Here is a 14,237-nt window from a genome sequence, read left to right on the forward strand (position 1 = left end):
CGACCATAGTATAATCACCAAAGTGTAGACCTCCATATGCATTAACGCATGATATGATGATATTGCCTATGACAACATTCACGATTGTGTCGCCGAAATTCCGCCACATTCATTGTAAGGTTGTGTCAATTTGATTCCGTCATCTTTGACCTCATCTTCTCGGTTGCTTGCAACAGCATCGTTATTGATAACTGCGAATTGTGCATCCCATCATTTTTCTCCAATAGCAACCGGTCCATCCGCCTCCTCTGATACAATGTCTACATCCGTCTTACCTGCCTCGGAAGGCAGTGCCGGACCTTCGTCATCTGGTCTACCTCCCCTTGCCGATTTGGTACGAAGAAGTGCGAAGCGAACTCGAGTGACTTATGGATTAGAAGGACCAGGTGTCGATGATGGATTAGCAAGAGCGTGAGTGCTTCTCTCAAGACAACAGCATATGTGTACAGGACATCCGATCACGGCTCTCGCTCGTGAGACGTCTCTGGATGCAGGAGTTGAGCTAATAGTCCATCCTCATTGCAGAAACAAGCTCAAGCTCGCATCTAAACTCGCAACGGAATACAAAGATGTTCAGACCCTGCCCCCCATCTTGCAAGCTCAACAAACGGGTCCGGCAGGACCTAAACGACCTGGTCAATCGACCGGGCCGGCTCCTGGACCTGCGCTGGTGCCGGGTCAGAAGCTCATTGGGGGTCTAGAAGCAGAGTCGACGTGAGTGACCCGTAGTACGAGGATACAGTTCATGTCGACCTTGCTGATCGTGTTGTGCCTCCGCTGCGTACAGATCATCCTCTGCTACTGGACCTACTGCCGACCCTCGCTCGTTGGTCAAATTCAGACATCAGCAAGGCTTTGCTGCTGAGGGTGGTCAGACTGGATCCAAGCTGTCTCAAGCGTTGATGAGAAAGAAGGAAGCAAGAGAGATCAAGCCGGAATATCATCCTCAATGTGAGTAAATCGACGATTCGTATCTCATCGTCGTATCCGATCGGGAGTGTAGCTGATACTATCGGATTGCTTAGGGAAACTCACACGAGTCATTTCGGGACATATGGGTTGGGTGAGAGCTGTAGCGGTGGATCCTGGAAATCAATGGTTCGCAACCGGTGCTGGTGATCGTGTCGTCAAGGTGAGTCGAGAGCCTCATCAGACAATGACTGTACTTCGCATGGAATGGTGAGCTGAATGACCAATGAACAGATCTGGGATCTGGCATCGGGAGAGCTCAAACTTTCGTTGACGGGTCATATCTCTACCATCCGAGGTCTTGCTGTATCAGATCGACACCCTTATCTCTTCTCGTGTGCCGAAGACAAAGTGAGCACAATCATCCTTGTTAGAAGAGTAGATCGAAAGCGCTGACATGAGGGATTAGATGGTGAAATGCTGGGACTTGGAGACAAACAAGGTTATCCGACATTACCATGGTCATTACTCGGGTGTATACTCCTTATCGTGAGTATTTCCCTTCCCAGTCGCCGAGATCATTGCTGATTGTCTGGTAGTGTGCACCCTACTTTGGATGTGCTTGTCACGGCCGGACGAGATGCGAGTGTGCGAGTGAGTAAAGACAGGTCACTCTGATCTACCACACCGTTGCTGACGGTATACTTCCAGGTTTGGGACATGCGAAGTCGAGCCAACATCTTCACTCTCACTGGTCACACCAGCACCGTCGCCGACGTCAAAACCCAAGCTTCAGACCCTCAAATCATCTCTGGTAGTATGGACAGTACCGTCAGGTGAGTTACATGTCTTGTTTTGCACGGTGAGCGCTTGCTAATCTCCCTTGACAGACTTTGGGATCTTGCGGCTGGAAAATGTATGACTACACTCACTCATCACAAGAAGTCGGTTCGAGCGCTCGCCATCCACCCCACCGAGTACAGTTTCGCCAGTGCCAGTGCGGGAGGAAACAAGTGAGTTGGTCTACTTCGCTGTATAGGTCATCAAGCTGATCCGTCTTGCACCCTTAGCATCAAAAAGTGGAAGTGCCCAGAAGGCACGTTTGTTCACAACTTTGTCGGTCACGAGGCTATCATCAACACGTTGAGCGTAAACGAGGAGGGTGTGATGTTCTCAGGTGGTACGTAATATTGTGAACAGTGCTAGGGCCTAGCTGATGCGATGTTCAGCGGACAATGGCTCCTTGACTATGTGGGATTACGCGACTGGACTCCCATTCCAACATCTCAAGGATATCCCCCAGCCGGGTTCCCTCGACGCCGAAGCGGTGAGTATCTATGTGTAACGTCGATCGCACGCGCGCTGACGAAAAGTCTCTGTCGTTAGGGTGTATTCTGCTCGACGTTCGACAAGACTGGAACAAGACTTATTACAGGCGGTGCGGACAAGACGATCAAGGTATATTCGGAGCAAGCATAGATGTGCAAAACAGACTCTATCACAAGATGCATTGTATGATCTCTACAATCGGTTCCGTTGAGGGGTTTTGTTTACACAGACAATTCTGCGGATTTGACGTCCTTCAAGGCCTCTTCGTAAGGCTTGAGAGCGGGCTTGACCCAGTCTTTGACGAATTTGTCGACTTGCTCGGGGGCTCGTCCGACGAAGGTCCTAGGATCAAGCAAAGCGTCCAATTGACTCCAGATGGGTTCAAAGTAGTTGTCCTTCCTGACTCTGTCGATCAGATCGTTCTCGCCACCTTCCTCTTTGACGACAGCACCAGCTTGGTGAGACAAGACTCGGATCTTCTCGTGACATTCTTGTCTATCACCGCCAGCCTTGACGATAGCCATGATGATGTTCTCTGTGGCCATGAAGGGGAGCTCTTGGCTAATTCGTCGTCCGATGACACGAGGATAGACAACAAGTCCTTCAGAGATGTTCTGAAGGGTGGTGAGGAGGATATCGGCGGTGAGGAAAGCCTCGGGGATCGTCACTCTTCGGTTGGCACTGGAACAAGAGAGTTATCAGTTACGACGTCCTTCCGTTACACAGGATTTAAGTAACTGACCTGTCGTCCAAAGTTCGCTCAAGCCATTGCACCGAGGAGGTCATCAAGGTGTTTTGGTAAATGACCATGAGGTGACGAGCGAGAGAACATGCTCGCTCACATCGCATGGGGTTACGCTAGGAGTTTACAACATCAGTTGTGGTCCAAGTGGAGACTGATCTGACCGTCCGACCGACCCACCTTGTAAGCCATGGCGGAACTACCAATCTGGTCCTTCTCGAAAGGCTCCTCAATCTCCTTGAGGTTGGCGAGTAATCGAACTGCACGAAGCTCTGTTAGCATTGCCCATTATGGAAACCAAATTCAAGCTCACTGTCGGTCGCGATCTTGTGAACGGTCGCACCGAAGCTTGAGAGGGGACCAAGAACATCGGCGTCGATCTTTCGAGAGTAGGTCTGACCGGTAACGGGGTAGGCGTAAGGGAAACCGAAGAGTTCTGTAACTCGTTCGTCGAGAGCTTCAACCTATCCAAAGTTAAGATCAGAATGGTCCCAGACTACATGACTGACACAAACATACCTTGGCGTGATCACCGTCAAAGAGAGCCAAGAAGGAACCCTGAGTTCCAGTCGTACCCTTGACACCTCGGAAACCTAAATCGCTTCGTGCTCTCTCGAGATTTCGCAAGTCCCACAAGAGCTCCTGGATCCAAAGGGTGGCGCGCTTGCCGACAGTGGTCAATTGAGCGGGTTGGAAATGGGTGAAACCAAGAGTGGGGAGGTCTCGGTATTGCTCGGCGAAGGAAGAGAATCGGGAGATGACGGTAGCGAGCTTGGGGAGGAGAATGGAGAGACCTTCTCGGAGGAAGATAAGGTCGGCGTTGCTATAAGAAGCGGTCAGCGATAAGTCCGACACGTCACGGTGGAGTTGCAGGCTACTCACTCGGTAACGTAGCACGAGGTGGCTCCTAGGCTATTAGAACCAAGTTAGCAAGCCTTCCTGGAGTAAACAGGCACTATAGCTCACTGGATGATACCGGCGGCAGCAGGTGCGACAGTTCCGAAAGTGTGGACGTGAGCCATGACGTCGTCTTGTAACGTATGCAAGTCAGCTTCATCTCCAGCTGCAAGTCGAGAGGTGCTCACGTCGTCGTTTCTTCTCCTCCTCGGCGGCGACCTTCATCTGAGCCTCGTCGAGGTCAAGATGAGCTCGCATTTGCTCGATAGCCTCGTCAGAGATGTCGAGGCCAAGCTCCTGTCAATGGCTGTGAGCAATGTATCATTCGAATATTCAACGACGAGCTAACCTTCTCAGCGATGGCGAGGTTGAGCCATAACTTTCTCCAGGTCCCGAATCGGGTCTATGGGTTAACATGCATAAGCTAGCAATCGCGGTAAATGGTCAATGGAAAGTTGCCTACCCCGTTGGAGAAGAGCTTGGACATCTCCTTGGATGCATAACGACTGCAGAGGTAGATATTCAGCACAGAGGCAGACGAAGTCTCAAGAGCGTAAGCTTACGAAGAGAGGGGAGTCTGATAGGTGTCCATGTTGCTGGATTGGTGATGGTGTTATGAGCTATGTACGTTGAAATAGACGGATATAGATCAATTACTGTCTATATGATCGCTGTACTCGCACCGTACCACCCGTCTTGTCTCTTTGACTTTTCTGACCCTGACATCCCAGTCAGTATCTGTGACTATCTCTCTACTCGATGACGGGATCAAATGCCACGCAACTGATAACTTAGCTCTGGGGGGGTGAGCTGAGTTGATTTCGAATCATGGCACGTGAATTCGAAAATAACCGGGTTGACCGGTCAGCATGGTGGGGACGTTACCGACAAGCACATACAGTACACACACGTCCCTTTCATAATCAGCATCGTATCGTATCAATCTTCTTTCTCACCATTTGTTACTTTGCAAATCACTATTAGATTATCTACAACCCTGTGAGCATCATCACTCCCATCCTCTACTCGACAACACTGACCACTCCTCCCCTACCTAGCTCATCTTCGAACAATCATCATGGTCAAAGCTGTCGTCTGCGGTGCCGCCGGCAAGTATCTTTTGTTTGCCTTGCCGATCGAAACCTCACCCCCTGACCCGATCTCTCTTCTCTTTCACAGGTGGAATCGGTCAACCCCTATCTCTCTTGCTCAAGCTCAACCCTCTCATCACCGAGCTCTCCCTCTACGACGTTGTCAACGCTGTTGGTGTGAGTAGTCATTCCAACTTGCCCCTCTCAATCGGTATCCTTCCTTTGTCTGGTCTGCACAGATAGCTGCCAAGCCACACCAAGCTCTTCACTCTGGCCCATACTATGCGAAACACTAACATCAAATCCCGCCGCAGGTTGCTACCGACCTCTCGCACATCGCTACCCCTGCTCAAGTTACCGGCTTCTTGCCCGCCGACAACGGTGCTGAGAAGGCCTTGAAGGATGCCGACATCGTCGTCATCCCCGCTGGTGTCCCCAGAAAGCCTGGTATGACTCGAGATGACCTTTTCGTGAGTCCTGCCCTCCGTTGGCATTGAGTGACAAGCTAACGATTGTCGCGTGCACTACCACAGAAAGTAAGCGTTTGACGCTAGGCATCCGTGCTCGTGTCAATGATTGCTAACTATCTCTTACAGGTCAATGCCGGTATCTGTGCCACCCTCGCACAAGCCATCGCCAACGCCGCACCCAAGGCTTTCATCCTTGTCATCTCCAACCCCGTCAACTCCACTGTGCCCGTCTTCGCCGAGACGTTGAAGAAGGCTGGTGTCTTCGACCCCAAGAAGTGAGTCGCTAAACATTAACTTGGCTGACTTTACTTCAGGCTCTTCGGTGTCAGCCACCTTGACATCGTCCGTGCATCTACTTTCGTCGCTACTGCCCTCGGCAAGCCCACAGACGCCCCCAACTACTCCATCCCTGTCGTTGGTGGACACTCTGGTGCTACCATCTTGCCCTTGTTGTCTCAGAGCAAGCCTGCTATTGTGAGTCTTGACTGCCGATCTCTAAGCAGGTCGATATTGACGCAAGCCTCCGTCTAGCCCGAGCTCCTCAACGACAAGGAGAAGCGTGACGCGCTCATCAACCGTATTCAATTCGGTGGAGATGAGGTCGTCAAGGCGAAGGGTGAGTAGCATCGTCGGCTTGTTGATAATATACTAACACTGCATGATAGACGGTGCCGGATCTGCTACCCTGTCTATGGCTCAAGGTGAGATCGTATTGCATAGACTCCAGGCTTTGCGCTGACATTTACTTTGTAGCCGGTGCCGAGTTCACCGACTTTGTCTTGCAAGCGGCATTCGGGGGCAAGAAGGGCAAGGTCGTTCAGAGTTACGTCTTCCTCGGTGCCGATGCCGGTGGTGAAGGCGTGAAGAAGGAGATTGGTTCCGACCTCGACTACTTCTCCGTCAACGTGGAGCTCGGCGTGAGTACGACATATATTCAGAAAGAGGGGCTTTCTACTAATCTTTGTTTGATCAGCCTAACGGTATCGAGAAGATTCTCCCTATTGGCTCCATCGATGAGGCCGAGAAGTCTCTCCTGTCCGCAGCCATTGCCGAGCTTGGTCCAAGCATCGAGAAGGTGAGCCTGGGCGTGTGTTACATGTGGTGTCATGTCCGCTGACACGTGTGCGTCAAATCCAGGGCACCACCTTCCAACCCGCACCCCCCAAGCTTTAAGTCTGACATGATCCAGAACCTTGAAAGAAAATAGCGATACATGCCGTAGTCTGAAAAGAGAAGTGAACGACTGCGGACCCGTACTCCAAAACGAGTTGAGATGTATCATATCACACGCGCTCCTCCTTGCTTTTCTTTGTTGTGGCGTTTCACTATAACTGATTGTTTGCGTGTTTGCGTGTTTGCGTGTTTGTGTGTGTGATGTATCAGTGAGTTGGTAATGTGGGGCAGGTGGTGTGTGCGTGGGAAAGTAAGGAGGGTCGTGGCGGATGATCATGTACTCCTGAAAGTGAAACAGGGGAGCAGAGGGACACTCTTATGGATGATCGGTAACTTGCAGTACGTGCCTGTAATGCTCCGGATTCAATACAATACAATACAATCACTAACTCTTAATGACAGCGACGAGCACTGATATGGCATCACAAATCGATACAGGCTCACATGATTGGTACACTGCTTACATCCGTTTCCGTTTCTCATTTGCCGGGGCAAGCATCGTCGAAAGCGTAACAGGCTGCGATATGATTCCAGATGGTCTCGAACTGTGTCTGGACTATCACCCTTCCCCTTACACCCGCCCATCTTTACCCCTCGACGCAATGATCGCCTTCAATCGTACTAGTGCCGGTCTAAACCGCACGGATCGCACCATCTCGACACCAATCATCATCACCGATACCCCTCGGTCCTTTTATGACAGCGCCGGACTGCTAATATATCCGTGTGCGTCATGCTCGACCAATCTATTCTCGGTGTCTCTCCTCTAGGAACGAAAGTGGATGGGTAAGCTTAATCGACAATACCAAAAATGGACGGATCGCTTTGTTGAAGCAAAGCATGGATGGTTCAAAACGGTGACAGCTGCGGCTAGACTTTCTCACCCTCCTTCACTCTGTTAGGTCACCACTGGTCATCACTCCCCTTGTACAGTCCAACATAGCAAACGCTGGTCGTTTGTAGACATCTTGTCCATTCTGAATTCTTGAAACACAATATATGCATTATCTGAAAGACATCTTGTAGAGTGAGTGAGCACTGCTCGTCCCCCATTCCAAGGCTATTACGCTGACGTTCGTTGCCATCCATAGATCTGATCTCTCACCCATCGGTCAATCACTCAGCGGCAAAGACGAAACGGCATTATAGATCTCACGAATGGTCCTATTCGATACGATGGATTTTTCATCGGACTTAGACAATCTGGGTTTGCCTTTCCCTCCAGATCCCAACAATCAACCTCAATACGATATCGATCCTTCCATGGAGGACCCCCTTTCCCATGCCTTGTCATCGAATAACTCCACTGCGAACAGTGCCTTCAACAGCCCGCCTGACCTGCAAACAATTAATAGCCCATGGACATCCAATCACGAACCTACCTTTGATCAGCACTATGCAGATCTCGGTGAAGGCAGATTTCTAACGCAGGGACCGCCATATCAGATTGGTGGGTATCGTTGTACTTCGACCCAACAACACTGGCTGCTGCTCAACAACTGACCATGGGCTCGTTGCCATAGGTCCCACCGATGTGATAACGTCACCTTTGAACGCTCTCACTTACCACCCCTTCATCCCGTATATGCGACCTCATATACTCAGTCATGCTTCCTCGAATTCTTCCCTGATGTCTTTCGCCTCGTCGTATGGCGGAAACCTGAACGGTATGCCGGTCGAAGGACTAGCAACAGAACAGACGATCAATATTTCACCGAACTATTCACGTCATTCGTCGTACTCCACACCTCTCATGCTTGACCATACACCTTGCCAAACTGCTCCAGTCCCCGAGATGGATATTGACACGTTCCCGCAAAATGATCATAACAATGATCTCGAGTTGACGACTCCAGTGGGCCACCCAATCACTACCTCTGCGCTTCGTGACTTGCCAAAGCTCGCGGTTCAGACCCAAGGGCTAGGTAAGGCCATCAAAATGAGGGAGAGGAGTGCCAGTCGAAGCATGCCTTATCTAAGACACAGATCCGAGTCAGTTTCTATGACGTGAGTCATCAGTACTGTAGCGATGCGACGATGCTGAGCGTGATCCGCCTTTCCCTACAGGTCCGAAAAAGGCGACGATCAAAGCGAAATGCACAGCGCTGCCACATTCTTCAGTGCAGCTCCTAGCCCCTGGTCCACCTTGACCCCATGTTCCATCTCGGCCCCCCTGGGTGATCTAACCCTGCAGTTGAAGAGGTTGGTCAAGTCGCTCGTGTTGCGCAGGCACCGCTGATGACTCGCAGAGCCAACTCGGACGCTTCGTTGAATTCTCTGTCTCGGTCGTCTGCAGCGCCACAATCTACGCGACCGGTTCTTTCGCGGTCACGTCGAAGTTCATCCCTCCTCGTTAAATCTTATCAACGTGAGAGTGGAATCCGGTTGCTCGTTGGCGAGCAGGAAGTGGAGATTCGACAACAACTTGCGACTAAGGCGGCAGAAATCGATACGCTGATGGAGACACAAAGAGACAAAGCCCGAACCGCATGGGTGAAACAATGGTCAGTCTGCGGTGTGCTATAGTCGTGGCTGCCCTGACGTGATAACAGGTTGGTTACGAGCTATATGTATCCTTCGCACCAAACAGTTGCTCGTCAGAGTCTCTACCACTCCTACACACTGTCCTGCCAAGACTACGGTGTGAAGCCGATCAACGTGGCATCATTCGGCAAGGCGGTAAAGGGAGCATTTACAGGCATTCGAACACGACGTCTCGGGGTAAGGGGCGACAGGTACATTGAATGATTTTGACTGTAGATGCTGGATGCTGATCAGTAACAGTAAATATCATTACATCTCTCTCGGTCCCGCTCTTTCTGTGGAAGCACAAAGACTCGACGAGTACAATGACTATATTGGGTGAGTTCATCGAAAGCCGACGTTGCTGATCATCTCGTAGAGGTCACGCGATTCCAGAAGGAAAGTGCGTAACGGAATACACCGAGGAAGACAGCGACGACGAAGATGACGACGAAGACGATCTGGTTTCTATATCGCAGCCAGTCCGTCCCAATACCGGCAATCGCGATCGGTCTGGCTCGGTCAATGGGCAATCCCCGCTGCGGCCTCGAGGAATGTTCCAGCGTCGGCATACAACAGCTGCAGTGACACGGTCCTCGATACATTCTAGTAGCTTACAGGGATGCCCACTCCCTGTATTCTTGCTGCCAGGGTTTCCAGCCTTAGAAGATGCCACAATCTACAATGTCGACGACGCAGCCGCAGCCCAGGCATTCTGGAACTCTTTCTGTCATCACCAAGATGTCTTAGTGTCATGCATTCGGGAGTCTCGCTTTGATCAGTTCGAGATAAACGTGAGTACAACATAATCGACACGGCTAACAGCGAAAGTGTCGGTCTTTCTGGACGTCCCTTGCTCCTTGCATCGTACAGCTCTGTCTAAATCCAGCGATTTCAACCATGATAGCAAATGCCATAGCGTTCACTTATGATGTGAGTGACTTGCATTGAATTGCACTGCGAGCCGAGCTGACTTGACACAGCATATATTGATCATCTTGCTGGCCAGATTGGTGGAACCACTGCCAGCATTCGGTCAAACCTCGCTCCGAAGCCTAGCCGATAATCTGCGTACGACCATGATCCAGTCATTTGGGATCTTTCCTCCGGATTTCAACGAGGGAAAGATCCAGCTCTCCGTCACTGCCGCTCATTTATTTGGTAAGCCAAACCGATCACCAAGAAGCAATAGCTGATACTGTGTAGCGCGATATCTTGATCTTCAACAATTGTCCATGACACTGGACCCGATACTGTCTAATCGGGCTCAACTACACGTAATGATCTCAGCATGGGACAACCTCGACACCGCCACAATGGTCAGTCAATGTGCTCTGTCCTGTGACTGTGATCCGCAGATACTCGAAGTTGTCTTATCAAGCTTTCACGAGTGGTTGAAGGAGATCGAATCGGTTTCTTCCAGAAGCGGCCGAGAGATTGAAAAGCTTGGACAATGGGTGGATAGAACGTTACAGGAGGTGCTAGAACGATTGCCCTGGATCAAAATCGACTCGTGAGTGATTATGATGTACGTCACCCCAATCCCTCATGCTGAACATGCACTGAGCAGCGTCGCCCGCCGTGTCGGATTCATAACCTCGCAAGTCATGAGAGATTTCGTGAGGCCTTACCATACCGTTACTCGTGATGGGCATGATCTTTGCTGACAGCTTGACAGACTCTCAAAAGCGATCAGTCTTTCGGTCTGTTTCAGCTCGTCAAGACATGGATAGACGATTGGGTCTCCATCGCTGCACTTCGACGAACGGCCCTCTTGCCTCGAACCGTCGGCACGTCTAGGTCGACCCATCCCTCAGTTCCATCAATGGAAGCAGCAATGCCGCAAGGAATTCGCGAGCATTCAACCGCAAATTCCCGTTTTTAACGGGCTAGCACATGAAACAGCACGACCAGTGTGACAAGTATGATATGTGTACCAGTCGATCCCAAACCGTCTGACCGATCTACAGACGTGTTGTAGAGCGAGGGAATAGAAGGATATTCCTTCATGGAACGAGGGATGACTGGACAGAGATCTCTACCAAACACCGTAGCATGCGCATGAACTTACATACATCTTGAACATGGATACAATCGCTGGTATACAGACAGTACTATTACAACATTGTTCTTCGCTTACTCTACAGCTTGCCATCTCGTGTCGCGTCTCGTATGAAGCAGAATCGTAGCTTTGTCATTAATCGACCGGGGTCGGCCCCAGTCACCGGTTCGTCCCGGCACCAAATTGGAGACCTGCTGTAAGCTCATTTCAAGCCTTACTGCGACTCACGAGGTATCGTTTGCCCTCCTGCAATGAAGTTGAGCCCATCGCCTTCGCATCCCAAAGGTTTAATGATCCTAGCCGGAAGGACTCCTTGGTCCCTTGTTGCGCATCGTGAAAGCGAACTACCCGAAGGTCGCGGACGTTGCGTGATGGGCATAGAACCTGTGATCTGTCAGCGACACAGTAAGAACTTCGCACCCACTTGTAATTCCGCTTCGATCTCGGAATGTTGATCGCTCATTTCTTGACCCATCCGTTGTGCTGCGTAGCGTGCGAGATGAACAATGTGATCGGGAGAAAGGGTGCGGACGCGGTTGGAAAGATCTCTCGCTTCCAGCAGCTCGTCTAGATCGGTATCCAGGGTTTCAGGAGGTTCACCTGCTTCATTAGCGTGGGAATGATGAATATGCAACTCACTGTTGACGCCTGAGACCTCTTCAGCATATTGCGCCAAAGCCCCTGCCACATCTTCCAGCTTCTCCAGGTCACGTCTCATCTTGTCCTCCAGGCGATTCCGCTCAGCATCATATTGCTCCTGTTTCGTCAGCCATAGCTCACGGCTCTCAACACACCTTCCACTTGTCCTGCCGAATTCGCTCTTCGTCCTCATCCCAAGGGGACTCTCGCACTGAGCGATCACCGTTCGTAAACATCAGAGGAAAGATGTTATCGACAACGATATCCATGAGTGTCACAGTGCCTCCATCGACCGAAAGACTAGACAGGCTGGCGATGAATGGCTCGGCCTGCAGTCCCAGCTTTCGATCCCATCGTGCTAACGCGGTGGAATTGCCAGTGATCATCAAGTGTGAGGAGTTGAAAGCTTCTAGGACATCTGCCCCATCGGCGCCTGATTCGAGCTGCACGGTAAGCTCAGGCGCAGACAACCCACCCACCTTTGCGCCCGTAAGAGCCAGCTTTCGTCCCACCTTGATCTTACCCTTGGCAATAGCACGAGACAGGCATTCGTCTATTTGAGCACGGATTCGATACCACCCATCGCTGAGCTCTAGATAGGTGCGAGTCTGACCCTTCTCATCGTCGACAGTATGGTGGATCGCCCATACGATTAAAACCATGGGGAGACTAGGAGAGGAATCGTGCTCCTGCACACGGCGAAGTATAGGTCGTTGGGCTGCACCAAACTCGCGTTCATATCTGACTGTCAGTCCAGATCGTGGTCGCCATGCTCACCTATATATAAGTTGCGACATAACCTCCTCCCATGACCACTTGCTCCGGAACAGGTCAGGCTTGGCCTGGATCTCGCCTGCCAACTTCCACAGTATATGTGTCCAGTGATTGTCCACCCATTTTGCCGTAGCAGATAGACATCGCTCCCCTTGTAACCTTATTAGAGCTTGATGTGTGCCAAGTATGGATCCGTCTTCCGCTAGGAACTGATAGTACTTCGCGTTGTTGGAAGTCATCGTCCATATTGCCTCAGGACTAGTCAGTCAGCTAGATTCACTGGCGGTAGTACTTACATGCCGAGTTCCGTGAGATCCGCTGGGGTGTAGTATTGCGGGTGAAAGTGGCTAGCTCTGTAACTGATACGATTTGGCGGGGCTGCACAGTCAGCTCGGAACAATCCAGTGATACGCACGGTCCAGATCGAATACAGCTTGATATGCAATCTTAGGTTTTGAGGGACCAGGATCTTGCCTAACTGCAACCTGTTTGAACGGCGTAATGAATCCTCGTTTGACAGTCTTGCGTTGCGTAGGAGTCGCGCCAAGTCCAATGCGTCGGAGTGAAGTTGAGGGTGTTTTCAAAATGATGGGTTTTTTGATACTGCTAAAGGTGTTTGTGGTGGTGGCCAAAGGTGTTCGAGACGGAGTGGAAGGGTGGACGAAGCTGGCAGGATTTTGTGAGGGAGTTGCAAACTGCTGGCTTGTTATCGGTCTCGAAGGAGTGTCCTTGTCGATGTCAGCGAAGAGGGACAGCGCACGACTCATGCTTGAGGTACTTGGTTGGGTTGCTAACTTGCCGGATCCGGTTCTAAAAGCAGAAGTCGCAATGTTCGGTGTGCTGGGTGGTTCCGATGAAGTTTGATCCTTATCAATATCGGCGAAGAGAGACAGCGCCCTGGCCATACTGGCCTTACTTGGCGGAGCTATGGCTTTGCCAGACCCAAGCTGGAACCCGGAGACAGAAGGAGAAGGGACGCTCGGTAATATTGGTGATGCAGGGACAGTGAGGTTATTCTCGATGTCTTCGAATAATTTCGCAGCCCTCTCTGTGGCTTGCTTTGAGGGTGGTGGAACTGCGACTCCTCTCCCGGTAGTGAAACTGGCCATCGAAGAGAGATCGACTGGATCATCGAGACGCGGACGCTTGTTCGGGGGCGATTGGCGTCCTGAACTGTGTGATTGTGCGTCAATAGCCTCCTCATCCTCCCAAATCGATTTCGCTTTCTTCAAGGCTTCGGCAGATGGTGGCGCTAACAGTTTGCCTCGAGCAGTTGCGAAGCCGGTGGAAGACAATGATCCGAGGGGGAAGGGCTGATCGTCGGCGTGGCTATGATGTGCTTGGCTATCCTTGTCCTCGCTATCATCCTCGATATCCACCTCGTCTAGTTCTCCGAAGTCATCCAAATCGTCGGCTCCCAGCCCGCTCAACAAGTCACCCAAGTCTGCGGGCATGATGACATCCGGAATCGCGTCATGAATACCGACATCGGTGATCGCTGGAGAGTCGGGATCAGATGGACATGGGGAAGAAGGGCGAGCTGATAACATAACGGCAGGGATAGAAGGATCAGCGTCTGGTTTGCTCGTTTGCCATCTAGGCCGTGGATGTAAGCAAGGGAGTAGGGA

At 51.1% G+C, this 14,237-nt stretch overlaps 5 protein-coding genes across 5 annotated transcripts; 3 read left to right on the forward strand and 2 right to left on the reverse strand.

Annotated features, from left to right (window-relative positions):
* Positions 1-256: 256 nt before the first annotated feature.
* On the forward strand, positions 257-2,388 carry CI109_104762 (pre-mRNA-splicing factor PRP46; the record flags this gene model as incomplete). Its single annotated transcript, XM_032008120.1, has 12 exons — positions 257-411; positions 526-714; positions 788-951; positions 1,026-1,132; positions 1,204-1,320; positions 1,379-1,458; positions 1,509-1,563; positions 1,621-1,745; positions 1,800-1,922; positions 1,980-2,089; positions 2,139-2,236; positions 2,296-2,388. 12 exons carry the CDS (start codon positions 257-259, stop codon positions 2,386-2,388), a joined length of 1,416 nt encoding a protein of 471 aa, XP_031857606.1.
* Positions 2,389-2,459: 71 nt separating this feature from the next.
* On the reverse strand, positions 2,460-4,469 carry CI109_104763 (adenylosuccinate lyase; the record flags this gene model as incomplete). The annotated part of the gene is made up of 11 exons (XM_032008121.1): positions 2,460-2,919; positions 2,981-3,096; positions 3,161-3,240; positions 3,294-3,444; positions 3,500-3,803; positions 3,863-3,892; positions 3,947-4,010; positions 4,066-4,174; positions 4,227-4,280; positions 4,341-4,383; positions 4,441-4,469. 11 exons carry the CDS (start codon positions 4,467-4,469, stop codon positions 2,460-2,462), a joined length of 1,440 nt encoding a protein of 479 aa, XP_031857607.1.
* A 486-nt stretch (positions 4,470-4,955) lies between these two features.
* On the forward strand, positions 4,956-6,611 carry CI109_104764 (malate dehydrogenase, NAD-dependent; the record flags this gene model as incomplete). Its single annotated transcript, XM_065967546.1, has 10 exons — positions 4,956-4,986; positions 5,057-5,145; positions 5,283-5,438; positions 5,565-5,713; positions 5,768-5,912; positions 5,970-6,054; positions 6,104-6,139; positions 6,192-6,355; positions 6,412-6,513; positions 6,576-6,611. The coding sequence occupies 10 exons, from the start codon at positions 4,956-4,958 to the stop codon at positions 6,609-6,611; spliced, it is 993 nt and encodes a 330-aa protein (XP_065823618.1).
* Positions 6,612-7,769: 1,158 nt separating this feature from the next.
* Positions 7,770-11,019, forward strand: CI109_104765 (uncharacterized protein; the record flags this gene model as incomplete). The annotated part of the gene is made up of 12 exons (XM_065967547.1): positions 7,770-8,061; positions 8,135-8,618; positions 8,679-8,813; positions 8,861-9,115; positions 9,164-9,346; positions 9,396-9,473; positions 9,748-9,928; positions 10,008-10,067; positions 10,118-10,295; positions 10,341-10,647; positions 10,705-10,753; positions 10,813-11,019. 12 exons carry the CDS (start codon positions 7,770-7,772, stop codon positions 11,017-11,019), a joined length of 2,409 nt encoding a protein of 802 aa, XP_065823619.1.
* Positions 11,020-11,270: 251 nt separating this feature from the next.
* CI109_104766 (uncharacterized protein) lies at positions 11,271-14,159 on the reverse strand (the record flags this gene model as incomplete). The annotated part of the gene is made up of 6 exons (XM_065967548.1): positions 11,271-11,323; positions 11,425-11,580; positions 11,836-11,920; positions 11,991-12,580; positions 12,906-12,968; positions 13,025-14,159. 6 exons carry the CDS (start codon positions 14,157-14,159, stop codon positions 11,271-11,273), a joined length of 2,082 nt encoding a protein of 693 aa, XP_065823620.1.
* Between the last annotated feature and the right edge of the window lie 78 nt (positions 14,160-14,237).

Source organism: Kwoniella shandongensis, chromosome 8 (assembly GCF_008629635.2).
Source record: "Kwoniella shandongensis chromosome 8, complete sequence".
Lineage (NCBI taxonomy): Eukaryota > Fungi > Basidiomycota > Tremellomycetes > Tremellales > Cryptococcaceae > Kwoniella > Kwoniella shandongensis.